Genomic DNA, 18,719 nt, shown 5'->3' on the forward strand with positions numbered 1-18,719 from the left:
TCAACTCTGCTGGTGTTTAAGAGATATGAAAGTCAAGCTACGACCAAGTAAAGGAAAGAATCACACATATTTGATGGGCACCTAGCCCTCTTTCAGAATTTAGTTTATAGAAATGGATTTATAAAAAGGTAAGAAAAGAGAAAAGATCTGTGCACATGACACAATAAGAACAAACCATCATAATTTGGAGGCATAGCAATAAACATGTAGGAATTCAAAACAAAATGCTACCAAGGGTCAAGTGGATGAATTTGATATACTTCATGAAAACAAGACTTGCTAGTGATTTGACATAGAAAGGAAAAGGAGTAAATAATGGTTACTCAAAGATTTCCAATTTGATGGGATAAAATGTAGCTGGTATTTTGGTAAATTGATTATGAAGTAGATACAAAGAACACATTAAATCAGGAAAGAAAAAAAAAGTATCTCTTCCAAGCACTTTTGAGTAGCTTATAATCTCTAGTTTCTGACAGAAATACAAAAAGTCTGATGATCCTGATTGATGATGCATACAACCACAAACAAGTTGGGAATTACAAAATCAAATCTGGCACAATGAGCCTGGCAAAATGATGGTGCCAGTGGGATGTCACATAGTCATCTTCATTTAATAACAGCTCCAAAGGTGAAATGGAATCCAGTGGGAAGCAGGTTCTCTGCTGTGGTTATTGAGCTCCAGTCAGGACCTTGCTAGTTAGTGCTAGTGCCACTGACTCGGCATAAAGAAAACTCTTTTCTAGTCAAAATTTTCACAACAAAAAGTGAGCCTCCCATGTTGTAATTAATAAACTGGTAAATACTCCTTCATGATATGAATTTTCAGGCTCCCCAGATCAAATGTAAACTCTTACTGTTTCAAGATTTAACAATCTTTTTTTATGTAATATCTTTTGGAAAAATTACCACCTCTTTCGGCCTTAGTTTCTTTATCTGCAAAATGAAGAAAATCATACTAGATCTCTAATCTGGCTATTCATCAGAATTACCTGGAATTATCTTCTAAAATAAAGACTCCTGGGGTACAAATGAAACCTGCTGAATCCAAATCTTCGAGATAACCGGAAAATAACCGGAAACTTATTTTTAACAAGCTCCCAGGTGACTCATGCAACTTGGCATGAGCCTGCAGACTGATATTCAGGGACCAGTGGTCTATAAGTTTTTGGCTTTCCTTCCAATTCTAACATTCTTTACAGTTTTCTCTATCCTTAAGTTATTCTCTTAGTATTTGCTTATGGATGAAAATAACAAATTACTTTTCTCCATAAAATAAGAAACTTTAAATGAACAGACCACCTCAGGTTTTGGATCTGGCCATAGTCTTATCACTTATCCAAGCAACTATTTTGAATTCTATTTACTACAAGATCTTTGCAACTTCTCGTTTTCAGTGAAAGCTAATAAAAAACTGGCTGGGGCTATAGCTTGGGAGAGCACAAGCTTAGCATGAGTGAAGCTCCAAATTCAATCCCCTATACCCAAAATAGAAAACAACCAACAATTATGCAAAACTATCATTCATTTATAATGTAACTGAGCAGATTTGCACCAGAAAGTGTGATACACTCAAACAAAGATTTTTAAGAATATATATACACATATATATTTTTTTGTTGTAGATGAACACAATACCTTTATTTTATTTATTTTCATGTGGTGCTGAGGATCAAGCCAGTGCCTCACACTGCAAGGCAAGTGCTCCACTGCTGAGCCAACCCCATCCCCTCAAACAAAGATATTTAAGGCTCTTTGCAATCTATACCAACCAGTTACATGTTCCTCTTGTATTCCTTATCCTTTTAATGATTCAAACTTGTGTTCCTTCCTTACCTTCCTTTTTCCTGATTTAACACAGTGTCTTAGGCATGCCAAGTACAGTTCTGTCACTAAGCCCTCAAACTCGGGTTTCTTGAAAGTGCCACATTCCTTAAAGTTTCTATGACTCTGCTAGTATTAATATCTTTACTTAGAACTTTCTTTCCTTGCCTTCTCAAGCTGGCAAAATTCCATTCACTTTTCAGATCCAAATCAAATCCTTCTCCTATGGAAACCCTTCCTGAACACCATATTGTTATCCTGACTTCTACACATAAACATCCCCTTCCCCCAACAGAAACTTTTGTTTCCCACAAAGCCTTACACACACCATATAAAAAGCAGCTTTCATCTGAGCTCCTTGACAGCAGAGACTGAGTTTATTCATCTTTGTTTTCAAACAGTAAATACCTGCTGAATACATCTACCAATAAAACTCACTTGTCATATAAAATCATAGCATCATTCTGGGCCTCTTGTCCATCATACTGGCCCTTTTTGGCAGCAAGCTGAGATTGGAAGTTATCTGCTGCTAACCAGAATTGTAATATATTTACTGCATCTTCTTTTTCCATGTACTAGAAAGGAAAAACACAAAAGGGAAAATAAGACTAAAAATGGATTTCTTTCACTTGTCTACTTCATGAGCCCTATGCATTAAAATATAGGATATAAGCAAAAAGCAAAAACAAATCTACATTTTTACTTAACATCAGTTAGCAATAGGGCACACAGTCATTTGAGATAGAGAAGTTGTAAAATATTCTTGGCAAGGGCAGAACACCCAAAATGAACAACAAAAAAAAAAAAAAAAAAAAAAAACAAAAAAAAACCCACCACACAGATAGATGCAAAATTTAGTGAACTGGAGTAAAAATTACACTAAATTGGATTAGTAGTTCCCACCATCAAAAATACAAAGAGTAGTTGGGTGCAGTGGCACACACCTATAATCCCAGAGGTAGGGAGGCTGAGACAGGAGGCTCATGAGTTCAAAGTCAACCTCAGCAATTTAGGGGGGCTCTAGGCAATTCAATGAGACCCTGCCTCTAAATAAAATATTTAAAACAAGGGCTGGGGAGGTAACTAAGTAGTTAAGCACCCCTAGGTTCAATCTCTGATACAAAAAAAAAAAAGTAAGAAAATCAAACCAAATCTTTTACACTTGATCATTTTCATCATTCCATAAGAATATATTAACCTGAACAAATACTGATTTAAGTTATGGCAAAGAAAGGGTATGAAAGCAAATCAATTGAGTATTCTGGCAAAAGAGAATCCAAGTGTCCATATTACATTTTGTGAGATTGGGAATCCTCTTAATAGTCACTTCCTTTGGAACAAAATAATTCCATTTGCTGAAACCTAATAAATGCTATTAAACAAAACCATGCCTCAAAGAGATTAGTATACTTATTGATTTTGCAATTGCTTCACTATGTAATCCTATCAAGCAGCTTAAGTAAAAATGATAAGCATAGGAAAAATTTTACTACTTTTCTTTCTTCAGAAGTTGGGACTCCAATTATTTATGCACTGGAATTAAGTATCAAATTCTATAGTTTTATTTGGTACATAAGAGACTTTTAAAAAATGACAATAATTACTGATGGCTGTACGCTTAATGCATTAATCAGTGTGACCAAAACCTTATACTCAATCTCTTCTATCTGTAATACATTTTAAACTTTTCAAAAATATTCTCATATTCATGAGCTAATATAATCTGTCAAAAATTCTATGGCTTTAAAATAGTTTCAAATAATTAAAAACATGCATTCTCATAAGCAATGGCTTAATTAGGTTTTCAAAATTAGAGTTATTTTACACTGAATCTTTTTATTTTTAAATGGAATTTTCATGTTCTCTTTGATGAATATGCCATCAAAGTACTCTTGCCATTAGATAAAAAACAATACAATAATACATCTTTGGAAATGACTTATATCTTCTATGTCATTTTCTATAGATGGGGCCCCAGCATTTTATAGTTCAGAGGCTGGAATGCTCTAGTAGAGTGTAAAAAGAAATGCAGAATTTACCTCAGAGAAATAAAAGAGAGCTGACTCACAGAAGAGAATGTCAGCCAGGTAAACAGTTCCACTGGTCAGCACTTCAATCTGGTATTTACAGAAATGGTGACTTCGCAGAAACTCACTAAAGTGCCTGCACACGGACAAAAAAGGGAAAATTTGAGGGAACACCCAAGGAAAGAGCTTAATTGGGAAAAACAAGACTCTTTCCATACTGTCCCTATGGTATGTGAAAGGCCTGGGTCAAGGCTACCTCACTTCCCACGGTGCTCTTCCTGATTCCTTTACCTTTATGTACTCTCTCCTACCTCTCAAGACTTAGTAACCCTACTGTAATATTTAACACACATGGTACTTTGTATTACAATAATCAAAGAACATGCCCTGTTTCTTTTATTAGGCTGTTAACTTCCTTTGAGGCAGGTACTATACCTAACCATGCCTTGCATAGAGCATTTAATAAATGCTAAATGAAAGAAATGAGTACAAAAGATTTTTTAAGGGCATTTTAAAAAGCCCTGAGGCCATTTCAACAAATCTATGTGGATTTAGTTATACAGCACACACTAAATAAAAAACATAACTAAAAAATTAGGATATCTATCTGAAGACATGTATCACTTAAATAAATAAACCAATTTGAATAGTCACACATTAACCTCAATCATCTCCAAAATGACTTCAGAACTAAAAACAAATTCTTTTAACTTAGGCAATATTAACATTAAAAGAAGAAATTGTTTTGTTTTTATTAGAATCTAAATTATTTATATTTTAAAAAAAACTATTAACCAAGAGTTTTAGAATGTGCTTGTATAACTTTACACATATCCAAATTATTTAAATCCTCAAAGATACTTTGTTTTTAGTTGAGTGAAGTCCATTTTTAACACTGAACCCAAATTCCCAAGAATGCAAAATGTGAAAATACAAAACTAGCTTACTCTTGCTCCATTGCACTAAAGACTATGGCCTGTGCCAAAACAAAGCAGTTGGGATCCACCTGTCCATCTTCTCCACAAATCTTTGCTGTAAAAGAAACAGTAAAGAGTCAAGCTTCCACTAAATTCAAACTATACCCATTCGTTAATCAAATTGGGAAATAACAATAAGGACATATAAGTGAGGTTTAAAGAGAATTAAAAGAAAACATAGATAACAGCTTGAAAAAGTCTTTTGCGATATACATTATATAAAAGCAGCAATCAAGATTTAATAACATAACATTTTTATACAAACACCCTCAAAAACAAAATAAAAAGACAAAATCTGTAGCATATGTTAGGAGATTACTATCATTAATTTATCAAACCTTGCAAACTAGTAAGAAAAGCCCAAAAGAAAACAAGCAAAGAACTAACAACTCAAAAGAACTAACATAAAATGGTCAACAAATATGAAAAGATATACATGATCACTAAATAATACAAATTAGAATAAGAAGGCATTATACTTTTGTTTAATAAAGCAGCATAATTTTAAATACATAAGTGTACTTGTTTAATAATGTTTGATGTTAATATTTATGTTTAATAATGTACTTTTTTAATATACTTGATGAAGAGCATGGGAAAACTACAATAAGTGTTAGTGGGAATATAAATTGACATATCTTTTAAAGGGCAGCTTGGCAGTTTCCAACTTAAGTGTTAAAAATGAACATACTCTTTCAATTGGCAATTGTATTCCTAGGATTGAAACCTGAAGAATTAAGGATTTGTTAAAAACATTTACTTATAAAGAAGTTTGTCAAAATGTTACTGGTTGGGCTGGGGGTATAAATTCAGTGGTAAAGTACTTGCCCAGCACCTATGAGGCCCTGGGTTCAATCCCCAGGATCCTGTGCAAAAAATAAAAAAGTTATGGGTGGAAAATTTACAACACAAATGGAACTGCCTAAACAGCTGCAAATAAAGAAGCTATTTAGTTGGCTGTTAGACAAACAACCATGAGGTCTCACTCTGAGTTCATGCTGTTAGATGGACCTTAATGAAACAAACAAACAAACAAACAAACAAACAAACAAAAACCCCACAAGAATCAGATTATATTATAGTTTCCTGGTCCACTGATCCATTTACTCCCACTTTCTCCTAGACAACACCTAGCTGTGACAGTGTGAAATATGTACATGGTCTTTGTCCACTTTCCTAACATGTACTTCCTAAAATTCTTGGAAGTCTTCTCAGTGATAAAAAGTTGTTTTGTTTTGTTTTTTAACGTGCTAGTGAGATGACTGGTAGCCACCAAAGAGCCTCAGGATGAGGACTAGTCACCAGAAAAGATCAAGGCATGGATTAGAGAATTGGAACTTTTAGCCAACCTCACCCCAATTGTATTACTAAGAAAAGATGGTCCAGGAAAGTCTAGAAGATGGTAGCAACAAATTCCAACTATGTAGAAAACTCAAAATCCACTGGGTATGATGGCCCATGCCAATAATCCCAGCTACCAGGGAAGCCAAGGTAGAAGGATTCAAGATTGAGAAGAGCTGGGGCAATTCAGCTGTGCCCCAGGTTTAATCCACCGCCACAGAAAACCAAAATCCCATAACACGATCAGTCAACAAAAGTAGGTGAATTAGTATTCCACAACCCTCAAAATACAGATGGAGACAACCAACCAGCATCCACAAATCTATGTTTTAAGTGTCTGCATGGAAGAAAAAGGAAAACAGGGGCATCATTTCATGTACCCCAAAATAGCCAACAGGTGTTCACTGGAAAGTATGGTGGGCTAATTTAAGAACCACAGCTGAGCCTGAAAGGGGTCATGCTTCATCCATAATAAGTGAGTTCAAAGTACTCACAGAACGGAATAAAGAAGCCCCATACTAGAATAACCTACTAGGAGTAAGGTACTTTATTTCATAAATCACAAGTACTAAGTTTGAGGTGAATAAAAATAACAAAATTTAGTACTAGAACTTATTGGAATATAATATTTGCTGATGAATAAATGAACCAATTTTTTTTCTGTGAATATAGGTCATCCTGATGAAACACAGTAAAAACTTCCAAACTTTTTTTTACTATGATCTACAGAGAAGTTGTTCATTCAGTATTATCTATACACACATATATGCATGTATGATGGAAAAAAAATTTCTGAAATCTTTGCCCTTACTACGGGAAACGCTTTGAATTTTCTATTCTAGCCTTTTTTTTTTTTGGGCAGGGGCAAGAGGGCGTAAGAGAAAGCTGGTTCCAACCTAAGTATGAAAACACTACCAATTAGGGTATAGTCTAATCTCAAATTCTGACTGTGAGATGTTGCTTTGAACAATGTAGTTAATGTTTCTCTACTTCAGTTTCCTCATTCATAAAATAATAGCTACTTATCCAACAAGGTTCTGTAGAAGTTAAAATGAATTTATCTATGGGAAGTCCTTAGCTTATCATCTGGACATTGTACTAATAAATATGTTGTTATTGTTCTTGCTTTTGTTGTTATCCAGGTTAAAATCTAGGAATTCAGGTACACATATAGGAAAGCAACTTTTTAAGTGACCTATACATCTATGTAACAGATATAAGAAAGTACTAAGAACACAGACTAGGAAGGGAAGTATGTTAGGATATTTAATGTTCATTAAAAATTCTCCCAAAAAAAAGAAAAAAAAAATCTCTTAGCTGAGCATAGTGGCACATGCCTGTAATCTCAACTACTTGGGAAGCCAAGACAGGAGGATAAGAAGTTCGAGGACAGCCTGAACAACTTAGTGAGATCTTGTCTCAAAATTTAAAAAGTGTAAGGGATAAAGCTTAGTGGTAGAGTGTTTGCCTAGCATGTACAAGGCCCTAGGTTTAACCTCTAGCACTAAAAAAAAAAAAAAAAAAAAAAAAAAGACAAAAAACTCTCTTGGTCAATAATCAAAAAACTTCAAGCACTACTTACCTATGATGTCATTTCTCATTGCTTCTGAAATTGGTATTGGCTTAGCAGCATCAGGAGATATATATTTGGTAAAAGTATTTACTGCATCTTGTTCTATACCTGCAAGGGAAGAAGGGGACAAAGTTCAAAACTGAAAAGCAACTTGGACCATAGCAATGGACTATATTCAAGAATAGCAGGATTTGGCTTATTGTGTTCTTTTGTTACAAGATAAACTTCCATTGTAAAGCTACCTTTTCTTTAGTTTGGGAGCAGAAGATTTATATGTGAATTCTCTCCAGTCACCTTATGAGATAACAAACTTCATTATTAATAGCAATTTTTTAAAATGTACATTCTCCCAACTTGAAAGACTTGCACAACAATATAAAAGAGTGCAAAACTTTTATAAATCTATATTTAAATGTTTTACCAATTATTTCACATACATGAATACCATCTTTTTGACTTTCAACAAACTTGGAAGGTTAAACAACAAATCTCGAACTTTTAAATCTCAGGATTTCTTTATAATCTTAAAAACAGGAGCTAGTGGGCTGGGGTTGTAGCTCAGTGGTAGAGAACCTGCCTAGCATAAGTGAGGCAAGGAAACAGAGGCAGGAGGTCAGCATCACCCAGAAAAAAAAGAAATAGAAGAAAGAAAATGAGAATCCTAAAGAACTTCTATTTATGTATGGTTCGTTTATAAATATTAAGGTATTAGAAACTAAGAATGAAAAAAATTAAGTTAAAATCAACACTTAAATCTTTTATATTCAACATGAACATTTTTATGAAAAATAGCTATTTTCAAAATAAAAAAATGGTGGGATGAAGGCACTGTTTTACACTTTCACAACTCTAAATTTGGATTCTCATATCTGCTTTGGCATTCAACCTTATGCCATGCTGCTTTGATTAAAATAGATATTAAGAACATCAGACATGTAATTGGGAAAAATAGAATTTGAATGGTTTTTTGAGATAACTGTGGATATATTCTTTAATATTTCAACAAAACGTGTGGTAGTTCTAAAAGGTTAGAATGTAGAACCTAAAACCATGTCAATGAAGTTTTCATATTGTTACATTAAAATCTACAGTCCTAGTTTCTGTTCTTTTATTTATGAATGATTTTATAAAAATCATGTTTTCCACTACTTCAGAAAATACTGGTATTCTGATTTATACAGATCTTTATAGGTTTATGTACATCTAAAACCATCATTAATTTCACCAATGATCTTATTGGAAAACCGTTTAAAACTTTCAATGCACATGGTGGTATTTAGAAGTTTTCCAAAATTCTTATTTTCATTTGAAAAGTTTAAATTTTAGCACTGGGCAACAAATGCAGTGTTTTCCTTGAAGTGATAGGCTCACTTTATTAGTTTCCAAACAAATGTCTGCCATATTTTGTCAGTGTTCATTCTTTGTAGTAAAAGTGATAGTCTAGGGCTGGGGTTGTAGTTCAGTGGTAGAGTGCTTGCCTAGCACATGTGAGGCACTAGGTTCAATCCTCAACAACACATAACAATAAATAAATAAAGATATTGTATCCATCTACAACTAATATATATATTAGTTGATTTGAGCTAATTGAGCTCAAATCACAATCAATTGCTCATGTGTGTTTCTTTAAGCCAACTAGTGTACTTTAGTATAAAGAGCTTTACACATAATTTCTACCTCATTACACATATTAAAAAGAAATTACTGTGGACTCAAAGGTTTAGCTTATTTAATAAAAGTAATTCTTTATTACCCCAAAGACATCCTTAAGTAAAACTAGCATTTAGTTTCACCAGAAATAAGAGCAGTAAAGAATATACCAACTGGAGCTGGGGTTGTGGCTCAGTGGTAGAGTGCTTGCCCAGCATGTGTGAGGCACTGGGTTCGATTCTCAGTACCACATATAAATAAATAAAAATAAAGTTCCATTGACAACTAAAAGAAATATGTTTTTTAAAAAAAGAATTAAAAAAAAAGAATATACCAACTTACTAGTACAAGTCTGTCTAAAGCCAGCACATTTTCCCCACTATGTCTCTTGTACCACCATTACTAATGTCAACACAGTGAAAAAGACAAATAACAAATCTTAGAACTGTGAAAACAGTTTTGACCTCACAGACCTGCCTTAAATGTTAGGGAATCCCTACAGGTATACAAACCACATTTCAAGAATCCCCGACTTAAGCTAAATAGATTATTATGCATCCCTACTCCCTGACTTTTTTGGGGGTGCAGATGGACCTGAGAGGCACTTTATCTCTGAGCTACATTCCTAGCTCTTTTTAATTTTTACTTTGAGACCAGTTCTCACTAAATTGCTTAGGCTGTCCTTGAACTTACATCCTCCTGCCTCAGCCTCCTGAGTTGCAGGGACTATAAGTATGTGCCACCACATCCAGCTAGTATTCCCATTTTTATAGGAAAAAAAAAAAAAGGTATGTACAATAAAGGAAAATCTTATTTGAATCAAGAGTATGGGAATGGGGAGTAAAAATATAGGTTTTATATGTGTTGGCAATTCTTTCTAGCTTAAAATAGACTGTTACAAGATGTTTTACGTAAATCTCATGGCAAACGAAAAATAAAGAAAAATGGGAAAAGATAAAAGCATGCCAATGCACATTTGCACATTCATGCAAGCATGCACACACATTCACAAAATCAATAAAATACAAAGGAAGATATGGAAAATGGAGCAAAGGCACTACAACATGGAAAACAACTAACAAATGGAAGTTAAATCTTACCCTATTAACAATTACATTAGGGGCTGGGATTGTGGGTCAGTGGTAGAACGCTTGCCTAGCATGTGTGAGGCACTGGGTTCGATCCTCAGCACCACATATTTTTTTTAAAAAATTACATTAAATGTAAAAGGATTAAATTATCTTAGCCAAAAGACAAAGAGTGGCTGACTGGTTTAAAAAAGAAGACCCAGGGGCTGGGATTGTGGCTCAGTGGTACAGCACTTGCCTCACATGTGTGAGGCACTGGGTTCGATTCTCAGCACCACGTATCAATAAGTGAATAAAATAAAGGTCCATCAACATCTAAAAAAATTTTTTTTTAATATATAAATAAAATAAATAAAAAAGAAGACCCAAATATATGTTGTCTTAATTTTTCAGATTTAAGGATACTCACAGGCTGAAAATGAAGGAATAGAAGACAATACTCTACATAGCTGGAAGAAGACATTCCATGCAAATGGTAACTAAGAGTCACATGTGTATCAGACAAAATAGATTTTAACTCCATCACAAAGAACCATCAGGAAGATATAACAATTATAAATAAATGTTGGAAGCCGCTCTGGACAGGTGCTATGCACTCACTTAAGTCCTGAGAAGGAGGTACTGAATAGGTACTGCACCCCACAATACAATTTGGACTTTACCTCCACGTGGATAAGAGGTACAGCTCCAGGAGTGGGCATCACCCAATGGGGTTGGATTACACCCACTTGTCTGTTGTAATACTACCCCTTGTCTCATATGAATGGCTTCTCCCCCCACCCACAAAAAAACCTGGTTTTCAGGCATGCTCCCTCTCTTTCTTGCCTGCTTTGCCCCCCTTATGGGAGCTGTGGCTGAGGAGCCTTCACTGGTTGATAAATAAATAAATAAATAAAAAGAAAAGGTACTTTCTGTGTCTATGTCTTTATTTAGTCAGACCAAATTCACTTGAGACAAATATGTATCCAAAAATCAAATCACTTAAATATATATAGCAAACATTGATAGAACTGAGGAGAGAGACAGCAACATAATAATAATAGAATACTTTAATACCCCACTTTCAATAATGAATAGAATCAAAGACAAAGAAAATAGTAAGGGAACAGAAGACTTGAACATCCAAACAACTAGATATAACAATATATATATATTCTTCTCAAGCTTAATAGAAGATTCCCCAGGATAGACCTGTTAGGTCACAAAACAAGTCTTAATGAATTTATGGAGAATAAAGTCATAGCAAGTATATTTTCTAAACACAATGGAATGAAACTAGAAATCAACAACTGAAAGAAAACTTCAAAATTCAAAAATATGTCAAAATTAAACAACATACTCTTGAACAATGATGAGTCAAAGAACAAATCAAAAGGGAAATAGAAAAGGGTACACTTGTACATTGCTGGTGGGACTGCAAATTGGTGCAGCCAATTTGGAAAGCAGTATGAAGATTCCTCGGAAAGCTGGGAATGGAACCACCATTTGACCCTGCTATTGCCCTTCTCGGACTATTCCCTGAAGACCTTAAAAGAGCATGCTACAGGGATACTGCCACATCGATGTTCAAAGCAGCACAATTCACAATAGCTAGACTGTGGAACCAACCCAGATGCCCTTCAATAGGTGAATGGATAAAAAAAAATGTGGCATTTATACACAATGGAGTATTACTCAGCACTAAAAAATGACAAAATCATAGAATTTGCAGGGAAATGGATGGCACTAGAGCAGATTATGCTTAGTGAAGCTAGCCAATCCCTAAAAAACAAATACCAAATGTCTTCTTTGATATAATGAGAGCAACTATGAACAGAGCAGGGAGGAAGAGCAGGAAGAAAAGATTAACATTAAATAGAAACATGAGATGGGAGGGAAAGGGAGAGAAAAGGGAAACTGCATGGAAATGAAGGGAGACCCTCATTGCGATACAAAATTACATATAAGAGGTTGTGAGGGGAATGGGAAAATAAACAAGGAGAGAAATGAATTACAGAAGATGGGGTAGAGAGAGAAGATGTGAGGGAAGGGGAGGGGGGATAGTAGAGGATAGGAAAGGTAGCAGAATACAACAATTACTAATAGGGCATTATGTAAAATTGTGGATGTGTAACAGATGTGATTCTGCAATCTGCATTTGGGGTAAAATTGGGAGTTCATAACCCACTTCAATCTAATGTATGAAATATGATATGTCAAGAGCTTTGTAATGTTGTGAACAACCAATAAAAAAATATCTTGAGATAAGTGAAAATTCAACATACTAAAACTTTTTTGAGATACTGCAAAAGTAGTACTAAAAGGAAATAACAACCTAATTTTATATCTCAAGAAATTAGAAAAAGAAGAATAAACTAAGCCCAAGGTTAGCAGGAAGGAAGGAAATAATGAAGATTAGAGCAGAAATGAACAAAACAGAGAAAATGGGGGGGGGGGAATCAATGAAGCTAAGATTTGTGTTTTTGAAAAGATAAAAATGTGACAAACCCTTAAGCTAGGCTTAAAAAGTGGGGAGGGGGTATGCTAATAAAATCAGAAATGAAAGAGGAGACATTGATTGCAACTGATACCATAGAAATCAAAAAGGGTAGGGATGTGGCTCAAGAGGTAGCGCGCTCGCCTGGCATGCGTGCAGCCCGGGTTTGATCCTCAGCACCACATACAAACAAAGATGTTGTGTCCGCCGAAAACTAAATAAATAAATAAATATTTAAAAAATTCTCTCTCAAAAAAAAAAAAAGAAAGAAAGAAAAAAAGAAAACAAAAAGGGTCATAAGAGACTATTCTGAACAACTACACACTAACAATCAGATAACCAAGGAGAAATGGAGAAATTCCTAGAAATATAAAGCCTATCAAGACTAAATCATTAAGAAATAAAAAAAACCTAAACAGACTTAGAAGTAAAAAGGACTTTAAAAAGAACAAATCTGGGGCTGGGGTTGTGGCTCAGCGGTAGAGCGCTCGCCTTGCAAGTGCCAGACCCTGGGTTTGATACTCAGCAACCACATAAAAAATAAATAAGTGAAATAAAGGTATTGTGTCCAATTACAACTAAAAAATAAATAAATAAAAAAGAACAAATCTGGAGATATCATTATGATTTCAAAATTTATGACAAAGCAACAATAATTAAAACAATGATACTTACATAAATAAACAGACCAATGCAACAGAATAAAGAGCAGGGAAATAAAGTCATGCAGTTGGTTTTTTTAGTTGTAGATGGATACGTATCTTTGTTTTATTTGTTTTTATGTGGTGCTGTGGATGAAACACAGTGCCTCACACATGCTAGGCAAGCACTCTACCCCTTAGCTACAACCCCAGCCCAGTTAATTGATTTTTTATTCATTCATTCATTCATTCATTCATTCATTTATTTATGGTACCTAAGATTGAACTCAGGGACACTCAACCACTGAGATACCCCAGCTCTATTTTGTATTTTTTATTTAGAGACAGGGTCTCACTGAATTGCTTAGCCTTTTGCTGTTGCTGAGGCTGGCTTTGAACTCACGATCCTCAGCGTCTCAAATTGCTGGGATTACAGGCATGCGACACTAAATGATTTGAAAACCATACCAAAAACACAAAATAGGGAAAGGATACCATTTTCAACAAACAGTGCTGGCAAACCTAGAAATCCACATGCAAAAGAGTGAAGCTGGATCTTTTACCTTATACCCTATACCAAAATGAATTCAAAACAATGAAAGATATGACTCAAATTATAAAATTCCTAAAACAAAATATAAGGTGAAAAAGTTTCATAACACTGGATTAGGAAATGCTTTCTTGGATTTAACCTAAAAAGTACAGGCATCAAACACAAAAACAAGTGAGATTATGGTGAACTAAAAAACTTCTGCACAGCAAAGAAAACAAAACTGAGAAAACAAACTATAGAATGAGAGAAAATATTTAAAAACCATATATCTGAATTAATATTCAAAATATAATTAATATCCAAAATATAAAAGGAGGGCTGGAGATGTGGCTCAAGCAGTAGCGCGCTCGCCTGGCATGCGTGCGGCCCGGGTTCGATTCTCAGCACCACATACAAACAAAGATGTTGTGTCCGCCAATAACTAAAAAAAATAAATATTAAAATTCTCTCTCTCTCTCTCTCTCATTCTCTCTTTAAAAAAAACAAGAAAAAAAAATATAAAAGGAAATCCTACAACTCAATAGCAAAAAAAAAAAAAATCACTCAATTTAAAGACAAAGGAATTGAAAAGACATTTCTCCAATGAAGACAGAATGGGGTACTGAGGATTGAACATGCTAAGGCAAGTATTCTACCACTGAGCTATATCCTCCGGATATTTTCAAAAAAATTCTGTTTCTAGACAGGGTATTGTGAAATTGTCCAGGTTGGCCTTGAACTTGTGATCCTCCTTCCTTAGTCTCCTAAGTAACTAAGATTTACAGGTGTATGCAACAGTACCTGCCTCAAATGCCTTCTTTTGAAAACGAAAAAAAAAAAATGCTCAATATCAGTAGCATCAGGGAAATATAAGTCAAAATTACAGTGAAATATCATCTCACACCTGTTAGGATGACCATTACAAAAAAGCCAAAAGATAACAAGTAGTGACAAGAATATGGAAAAGTAGGAACCCCTGTACACTGTTAGTGGAAATGTAAAATGGTGCAGCTGCTAAGAAAAATAATATGGAGGTTTCTCAAAAAAATAAAAATGGACTATTGTATGATCCTATAATCATATGTCTATGTATTTATCTCATAATCATTGCTACATCAGGAAGATTAAACAATTAAATATACATATACCTCACACATGCCAGAGTTAAGTACTCTACCACTGAGCTACAACTATAGCCCCTGAAAACATTGTTCTAAACCATAACTATATATAACTTGTACTTGTCAATTTTAAAAAGTACTCGTGTTATTAAAAAAAGAATTCATTGGGGCTGGCTCAGTGGTAGAGTGCTTGCCTAGCCATGTTCGAGGCGCTGGGTTCCATCCTCAGCACCACATACATACATACATACATACATACATACATACATAAATAAATAAATGTATTGTGTCCAACTACAACTTAAAAAAAAATCAAAAAAAGAATTCACAGGGGAAAAGAAAAGAAAGTATCAAGGTCATGACTAAAGCTCAGTGCTGTCTCCATGATTAAAAATTTATGTGAAAAAATGTTTCTGGGAAGGGGAGTTATTTTGCTTGTAAATTTATCCTGTCTATAACACAAGGCTTGATGAAAGACACCATTTGTGAAGACCTGAGGTAACTGTTTCCCATTCACCAGATCTAAAACAATCTGAACTAACCCCATTCTTTTAGCAAATATTTATTGTATAGCTAGTACGAACAAATTATGCAGGCAAAACAAAGACTTCTGATTTACAAAAAAATCTGTAAAAATTTTTAAAAATATAATATGGAAATTTCTAAATCCTTGCTTTTCCATTATCAAAAATTTCTGCTAATTATAGACAAATACAGTAAGAATTTATATAGATATTTAAGCATATTTATGTTCCAGGGCATTAAAACTACTGAAAAAAGTTTTGATACCCTTAAATATAAGTTCAGGGGCTGGGGATGTGGCTCAAGCGGTAACGCGTTCCCATGGCATGGGTGTAGCCCAGGTTCGATCCTCAACACCACATACAAACAAAGATGTTATGTCTGCCGAAAACTAAAATGTAAATAAAATATTAAAAATAAATAAATAAATAAATATAAGTTCAGAAACATAAAATTTGGTTATGCTTCTCTTTTGGATCCAGAAAACTTAAGTTTTCACATATTAAGGATAGAAGGACAGTAATAAATTTTAAAACATTAATAAACATTTAAAAGGTAAAAGTCAATACACTGTTTTGATTTTTGTTTTTGTTTTGGTACCAGATATTGAGCTCACGGGCACTTAACCACTGAGCCACATCCCCAGCCCTTTATTCTATATTATTTAGAGATAGGGTCTCACAGAGTTGCTTAGGGCTTCACTAAGTTGCTGAGGCTGGCTTTGAACTGAAGATTCTCCTGCCTCAGACACTTGAGCGGCTGGAATTACTGTTGTAGTTGTACCACCATGCCCAGCAGTTAGTTAATACACTTTAAAAAAAAAAAAAAAAAAGAAAGAAAGAAAGAAAGAAAAAAAAAAGAAAACAAAATAGAGGGAGGACTGGGGTTGCAGTCAGAGGTAGTATGCATGTGTGAGGCAGAGAACAATCCCCAGCACAGCATAAAAATAAAGGTACTGTGTCCATATACAACTAAAAAAAAATTGTTTTTAAAGAAAACAAAGACCCAATAACAGAATGGAAATGACAGAGAAAAGAATCAGTGAATTTGAGGATAACTGAATAGAAAGTTACAAAGTTGGAAGGGGGAAAAAAAATAGAAAAAAGTAAATACAGCCTCAGGAACCTGTAGAACAATAACAAAGCTCTAACATTAGGATCATCAGAGTTCTAGAAGAAGTGGACAAACACTATAGTGCCATTTTTTAAAGAATGAATGGCTGAAAACTCCCCAAATCCCCCAAACTTATACAAATGTGAAGCTTAGTAACCCTCAAGTAGGAAGAAAAACAAAGAAATTCACATCCATTTTTAAATACCATAACCAAATTGCTAAAGACTAAAGAGGAAAAAAAATCTTAAAAGCAATGTGTTAAATACATAGTAATAATGATTCCAAGATGTAGCAAAATAATCACCAGTAACCATGCAGGCCAGAAAACAAAGAAACAACTTTTTAAAGTGGTTAAAAAAGAAAAAAAAAATCACCAACACAGAATTCTCTACCAAATGAAAATTATTTCAAGAATGAAAGCAAGGGACCAGTCATGGTGGTACATGCCTGTAATCCTAGCAGTACAGGAGGCTGAGGTAAGAGGATTTCAAGTTCAAAACTAGCCTAAGCAATTTATCAAGACCCTGTCTCAAAATAAAAAAATAAATGAATAAAAAGGGCTGGGGAAGTGGCTCAATGGTTGAGTGCCCCTGGGTAAAATCCCCAGTACCAAAAAAGAAAAGAAATGCTATAGGAAATTCTTGAGATGATGAAACGATAACTAAACTTCAAAGACAAAGGAACAACAACATATATAGCAAATAACTGGGTAAATAAAAGATGACGACCATTTTTCTCCTAGGTTCTTTAAACCATGTATGACAACTGAAAGCAAAAATTACAACATTTTCTGAAAGGCTTTCAATGTACAGTTGACAATTACAAAATGTAAGTAGGAATATAAAGAAATCTATATGATGGTAAGTTTCCACATTCCATTGGAGTCACAGAATATTGATTTTAAGTACACTGTAAAAAGTATGCAAAGCAACAAAAAATCTACACAAAGAAGAACTCAAAAACACCCTGGTGCAGTAGTGCATACCTGAACTTCAGTGACTCTGGAGGCTGAAGTAGAAGGATCTCAAATTTGAGGCCAGCCTCAGAAACTTAATGAGGCCCTGAGCAATTTAGCAAGACTGCCTCAAAATAAAAAAAACAAAAAGGGCTGGATATGCAGCTCAATGGTAAAAGGCCCTAAGTTCAATTCCTAATATTATAAAAAAAGAAAAAAGAACTCAATAAACTAAAAAATTTCAAAGAATCCAAAAGAAAGCAGAAAAGGAGAAATCAAGGAATAGAAAACAAGGAACAAACAAACAGGTAGACATGAATTCAAACATGTTATATTTACTATGATCATAATAAAATTATATTAACCAATACCAATAATTATGCTTACATATTATATTATAATCACATTGCAGTAATTATTTAACTTAAAGAATTACATTAAAATCTGTACTAGGGGCTGGGGATGTGGCTCAAGCGGTAGCGTGCTCGCCTGGCATGCGTGCGGCCCGGGTTCGATCCTCAGCACCACATACCAACAAAGATGTTGTGTCCGCCGAGAACTAAAAAATAAATATTAAAAATTCTCTCTCTCTCTCTCCCCTCTCTCACTCTCTCTTTAAAAAAAAAAAAATCTGTACTAATTAAATTTACAAACAAAAAACCCCCACAGAGATTGTCAGAATGGGTGAAGTAACATGATCCAACTATATGTTACCCACAAGAAACGCACTTCAAATAAAAATTGTAAAGACAGCCCCAAGTAAGGAAATGAGAAAAGATATATAAACACTAATCAAATGAAAGTTGGATTATCTATATAAATCAGACAACAGATATTTCTGATCTCAGAACAAGCAATGTTACTATAAAGAAGAGTATATAC

At 34.3% G+C, this 18,719-nt stretch overlaps 1 protein-coding gene across 1 annotated transcript in view; it reads right to left on the reverse strand.

Annotated features, from left to right (window-relative positions):
- Akap10 (A-kinase anchoring protein 10) overlaps window positions 1-18,719 on the reverse strand; it is a 76,599-nt gene that overhangs the window by 34,528 nt on the left and 23,352 nt on the right. The window contains exons 5-8 of the mRNA XM_026411392.2: window positions 7,749-7,847; window positions 4,796-4,880; window positions 3,861-3,984; window positions 2,260-2,396 (exon numbers count right to left, since the gene is read on the reverse strand). Coding sequence (XP_026267177.1) covers window positions 2,260-2,396; window positions 3,861-3,984; window positions 4,796-4,880; window positions 7,749-7,847 — 445 coding nt within the window. The remainder of the gene's footprint in view (window positions 1-2,259; window positions 2,397-3,860; window positions 3,985-4,795; window positions 4,881-7,748; window positions 7,848-18,719) is intronic.

Source organism: Urocitellus parryii, chromosome 7 (genome assembly GCF_045843805.1).
Source record: "Urocitellus parryii isolate mUroPar1 chromosome 7, mUroPar1.hap1, whole genome shotgun sequence".
NCBI classification, from domain to species: Eukaryota; Metazoa; Chordata; class Mammalia; order Rodentia; family Sciuridae; genus Urocitellus; species Urocitellus parryii.